The following is a 5,403-nucleotide window of genomic DNA, read 5'->3' as shown; positions in this document are numbered from 1 at the left end:
CCAGCTGCGCGAGTTCAGCACCCGCTTCCGCGTGGTGGCCCTGGACCAACGGGGCTGCGGCGCCTCCGACAAGCCCCCCGGCAAGAGCAGCTACCGCCCCGAGGCCATGCTGGAGGACATCCGCCAGGTCATCGAGGCGCTGGGCACCCGCGGCGAGAAGGGTGAGGAGCCGCTCGGCGGGACCCCCCCCCTCATCCCGGCCTTCACGGGTGACCATCCCTTTCCCTAGGGATCCCCAAGTGCATCCTGGTGGGCCACGACTGGGGCGGGCTTTTCTCCTGGGAGTTCGCCGCCACCTACCCGGCCATGGTGGAGAAGCTGGTGATCATCGACGCCCCTCACCGGGCGGTCATGGCAGGTGAGGGGGCGGCTCTCGCCGGCCGGCCGTGCCGGCGGGCGCCGTTGCGCGCGGCCCTGTGGTCAGGTAGCGTCTCTCGTGGTCATCTCGGGTACCGTCCCTTGTGGTGGTCGTGCCATCGAGTACCAGCTCTCATGGCCATGTCGTTGGGTACCATCTCCAGTGGCCATGCCATCAGATACCATCTCTCATGGCCATCTCTGGTACCATCTCTGGTGGCCATGCTGTTGGATACTGTCTCTGGTGGCCATGCCATTGGGCACAGTCTCTCCTGGCCAGGCTGTTGGGTGCCATTTCTCATGGCCATACCATTGGGTGCCATCTCTGATGGCCATGCCTTTGGGAGCCATCTCTTATGGCCATGCCCTTGGGTGCCATCTCTCATGGCCTTGCTGTTGGGTGCCATCTCTTGTGGCCATGCTGTTGGGTGCCATCTCTCATAGCCACGCCATTGGGTGCCATCTCTCATGGCCATGTCGTTGGATACCATCTCTCATGGCCATGTCTGGTATCATCTCTGGTGGCCATGCCTTTGGGTGCCATCTCTTGTGGCCATGCACTTGGGTGCCATCTCTGATGACCATCCCTTGTACCATCTCTCACAGCCATGCTGTTGGGTGCCATCTCTCATGGCCATTTCCTTGGGTGCCATCTCGTGGCCGTACCGTTGGGTGCCATCTCTGATGGCCATGCTGTTGGGTGCCATTTCTTATGGCCATACCATTGGGTGCCATCTCTCATGGTCACGCCCTTGGGTGCTTTCTCTCATGGCCATCTCTGGTACCATCTCTCCCGGCCATGCTGTTGGGTGCCATCTCTGATGGCCATTTCCTTGGGTGCCATCTCTTGTGGCCAATACCGTTGGGTGCCATCTCTCATGGCCATGTCGTTGGGTGCCATCTCTCATGGTCACGCCCTTGGGTGCCTTCTCTCATGGCCATCTCTGGTACCATCTCTCCCGGCCATGCCACCTCCGTGGCCATCCCTCAGCACCCCTGGTGGCCAGACCACGGGGCGGAGGGAGAGGGGCGGATCCGTGGCCACCGCCTGCCACCTCTCCGCCTCGCCGCTGGTCCCCACGGCCTCGGCGACACCCCTGACACCTGCTCCTGGCCGCAGATTTCACCGCCCGCCACCCCACCCAGCTGCTGCGCTCCAGCTACGTCTTCTTCTTCCAGCTGCCCTGGCTGCCCGAGCTGCTCCTCTCCCTGGGCGACTTCGAGGTGAGGCCGGGTGGGCACCCGCGGGTTGGGAAACCGAGGCGGGGAAGCCGGAGGGATGGTTTCCGGGCTTCCGATCCCGCAGCTCCTGAAGACGATCCTGACGGGACGTTGGCTCGGCATCCAGGAGCCGCGGCGGCGGCTGACGGAGCAGGAGCTCGACGCCTACCTCTACGGGCTCTCGCAGCCGCGGGGGCTCACGCCGCCCCTCGACTACTACCGCAACCTCTTCGGGTAGGCGCCGGGTGCTGAGGAGGGTCAGGGTGCTGAGGTGGGTCAGGGTGCTGAGGTGGGTCGGGGTGCTGAGGTGGGTCGGGGCCGATTCGGTTCAGGGCTGATCCGATTCGGTGCCAAACCAATTTGGGGCTGATCCAGTCTGGTGCCGAGCTGATTCCGTTCAGGGCACCAGTTGGGTGCTCGACCCGATTGGGTGCTGCCCTGGTCGGGTGCTGCCCTGGTCGGGTGCTTGACCTAGTTGGATGCTGCTCCAGTTGGGTGCTTGACCCGGTCAGGTGCTCGACCTGGTTGGGTGCCGCTCCGTTCGGGTGCCAACCTGGTCAGGTGCTTGACCTGGTTGGGTGCTTGACCCAGTTGGATGCTGCTCCAGTCGGGTGCTTGACCCAGTTGGGTGCCGCTCCAATCAGGTGCTGCTCTGGTCGGGTGCTCGACCCACCGGGGTGCTCGACCTGTTGGGGTGCCGCTCCGCTTGGGTGCTCGACCCGGTCGGGTGCCACTCCACTTGGGTGCCGACCCAATTGGGTGCTCAACCTGGTCGGGTGCTCAACCTAGTCAGGTGCTCGACCTGGTTGGATGCCACTCTGGTTGGGTGCTCAACCCAGTTGGGTGCTCGACCCGTTGGGGTGCTTGACCCGGTTGGGTGCTCGACCCCTTGGGGTGCTGCTCTGGTCGGGTGCTTGACCTGTTGGGGTGCCACTCCGGTCGGGTACTCAACCTGGTTGGGTGCTTGACCCATTGGGGTGCTGCTCCAGTTGGGTGCTCGACCCGGTCGGATGTCACTCCAGTTGGGTGCTGCTCAGGTTGGGTGCTTGACCCAGTTGGGTGCCTCTCTGGTTGGGTGCTCAACCCGTTGGGGTGCTCAACCCATTGGGCTGCTGCTCTGGTTGGGTGCTCGACCTGGTCGGATGCCACTCTGGTTGGGTGCTTGACCTGTTGGGTTGCTGCTCTGGTTGGGTGCTTGACCCGTTGGGGTGCTCAACCCGTTGGGTTGCTGCTCCGTTGGGGTGCTCGACCCGTTGGGGTGCTCAACCCGTTGGGTTGCTGCTCCGGTTGGGTGCTTGACCCGGTCAGGTGCTCGACCCAGTTGGGTGCCTCTCTGGTTGGGTGCTCGACCCATTGGGGTGCTCAACCCATTGGGTTGCTGCTCCGTTGGGGTGCTTGACCCGTTGGGGTGCTCGACCCATTGGGGTGCTCAACCCGTTGGGTTGCTGCTCTGGTTGGGTGCTCGACCCGGTCGAGTGCTCGACCCATTGGGGTGTCGCTCCGGTCGGGTGCTCGACCCGTCGGGGTGCTGACGGACCCCGTCGGTGGCCGCAGGGGGAGCCCGGTGTGCCGGGAGCGCCCGCCGGCGCCGGTGCTGCTGCTGTGGGGTGCCCGCGACGCCTTCCTGGACGCGCGGCTGGCGACCTGCCTGCGCCGGCGCCTGGCCCCCGGCAGCTGCCTGCACGTGCTGCCCGGCGCCGGCCACTGGCTGCCCGAGGAGCGGCCCGACGCCCTCAACCGCCTCCTCTGGGACTTCGTCGGGGCGCCCGCCCGAGCCGCCGCCGGTTCGAGTCCCGGTGCCGCCGCTTCGGGTCCCTCCTGAGCCGGGGGTTCGAGTCCCGCCGCTGCCGGTTCGAGTCCCCGCGCTGCCGGTTCAAGTCCAGCTGTCGCCGGTTCGAGTCCCGCCGCTGCTGGTTCGAGTCCCGCGTGAGCCGCCGGTTCGAGTCCCACCACCGCCGGAGCCGGTTCGAGTCCTGCTGCCGCCGGTTCGAGTCCCGCTGCCGCCACCCGTGGAAATCCCCTTTACTCTGCCCGCTGTATCCACGGGTGCTCGAACCCACCCCGGGGCTCTGGGTGGGACCCCGGCGTCCGGATGGGACCCCGGCGTCCGGGTGGGATCCCGCCGTCCGGCTCTCGCCCCCCCCCCTCCCCTTGCAGTGCCTTCGCTTCCCAAGTGCAATGAATAAAGTGAGCTGTGGCCACTGCCAGTGTCCGGGGGGGGCTGATTGGGGGGGGGGGATGTGTGGGACCCCCTCCCTGCCCCACTGCAGTGAGGGAAGGGGCCCAGGCGTCCGGGCGGGGGTGGGGGGGCAGTGCCTGGTGCAGTGGGGCAGTGCCAGCACCCATGGGTGGCAGCGCCCGGCAGCGCCCGGCCCGTTCGCCGCAGGAATGTGCCCAGGCGGCTTTCGGGGCCCGACCGGGACTGCCCGGATGCCTGGGCCCCTCCCACTGGCGGGGGGGTGGTGCAGTGCATAGCTCAGGGAAGGGGGGGTTGCATGCCCGGACGCCTGGGCCCCTCGCTGGCGCGCGCCGCCTCCCCTGGGACGTGCAGCTGTTGCAAACATCAGGCTGAGCCGGGGGGGGTGGAGGGGGGGGAACAGCTGCATCCCCCCGGCCCCCCGCCCCGGCAGGGCCCAGGCGTCCGGGCCGGGGGCCCCGTGGGCCGGGCAGGGGCTTCGCAGGGCAGTGCTGAGCACGGGCGCGCTCGGCGCAGGGTGCTGAGCACGAACACACTTCGTTCATGGAGCTGAGCACGGACATGCTCGGTGCAGGGCGCTGAGCACAGACACACTCAGTTCAGGGAGCTGAGCATGGACACGCTCGGTGCAGGGCGCTGAGCACGGACACGCTTCGTTCATGGAGCTGAGCACGGACACGCTTGGTGCAGGGCGCTGAGCACAAACACATTCAGTGCAGGGAGCTGAGCACAGACACGCTCAGTGCAGGGTGCTGAGCACGGACACGCTCAGTGCATGGTGCTGAGCTCGGACATGCTCAGTGCATGGAGCTGAGCACGGACACGCTCGGTGCACGGCACTGAGCATGGACACACTCAGTGCAGGGTGCTGAGCACGGACACGCTCGGTGCAGGGCGCTGAGCATGGACACGCTTCATTCATGGAGCTGAGCACGGACACGCTCGGTGCAGGGCGCTGAGCACAAACACGTTCAGTGCAGGGAGCTGAGCACGGACACGCTCGGTGCAGGGAGCTGAGCATGGACATAGTTCAGGGAGCTGAGCACGGACACGCTTGGTGCAGGGAGCTGAGCACGGACACGCTCAGTGCAGGGTGCTGAGCACGGACACGCTCGGTGCAGGGTGCTGAGCACGGACACGCTCAGTGCAGGGCGCTGAGCACGGACATGCTTCGTTCATGGAGCTGAGCACGGACGCACTCAGTGCAGGGCGCTGAGCACGGACATGCTTCGTTCATGGAGCTGAGCACGGACACACTCAGTGCAGGGTGCTGAGCACGGACACACTTCGTTCATGGAGCTGAGCATGGACACAGTGCAGGGAGCTGAGCACGGACACACTCAGCGCATGGAGCTGAGCACGGACACGCTCAGTGCAGGGAGCTGAGCACGGACACACTCAATGCAGGGAGCTGAGCACGGACACGCTCAGTGCAGGGCGCTGAGCACGGACACGCTTGGTGCAGGGAGCTGAGCACGGACACGCTTCGTTCATGGAGCTGAGCACGGACACGCTTGGTGCAGGGAGCTGAGCACGGACACACTCAATGCAGGGAGCTGAGCACGGACACGCTCAGTTCATGGAGCTGAGCACGAACATGCTCGGTGCAGGGAGCTGAGCACGGACAC

The 5,403-nt window shown here is 66.2% G+C and overlaps 1 protein-coding gene across 1 annotated transcript in view; it reads left to right on the top strand.

The window, feature by feature from the left end:
• Positions 1-3,738, top strand: part of LOC112964211 (epoxide hydrolase 3-like) — a 5,280-nt gene extending 1,542 nt beyond the window's left edge. The window contains exons 2-6 of the mRNA XM_026061990.1: positions 5-161; positions 230-358; positions 1,478-1,581; positions 1,664-1,812; positions 3,133-3,738. Of these exons, the coding sequence (XP_025917775.1) occupies positions 5-161; positions 230-358; positions 1,478-1,581; positions 1,664-1,812; positions 3,133-3,400 (807 nt within the window). The 3' untranslated portion in view covers positions 3,401-3,738. The remainder of the gene's footprint in view (positions 1-4; positions 162-229; positions 359-1,477; positions 1,582-1,663; positions 1,813-3,132) is intronic.
• Positions 3,739-5,403: the final 1,665 nt, after the last annotated feature.

The sequence above is a fragment of the Apteryx rowi genome, unplaced genomic scaffold (assembly GCF_003343035.1).
Source record: "Apteryx rowi isolate R43461 unplaced genomic scaffold, aptRow1 scaffold_1891, whole genome shotgun sequence".
NCBI classification, from domain to species: domain Eukaryota; kingdom Metazoa; phylum Chordata; class Aves; order Apterygiformes; family Apterygidae; genus Apteryx; species Apteryx rowi.
This window is presented reverse-complemented; position numbering and strand designations above follow the sequence as displayed.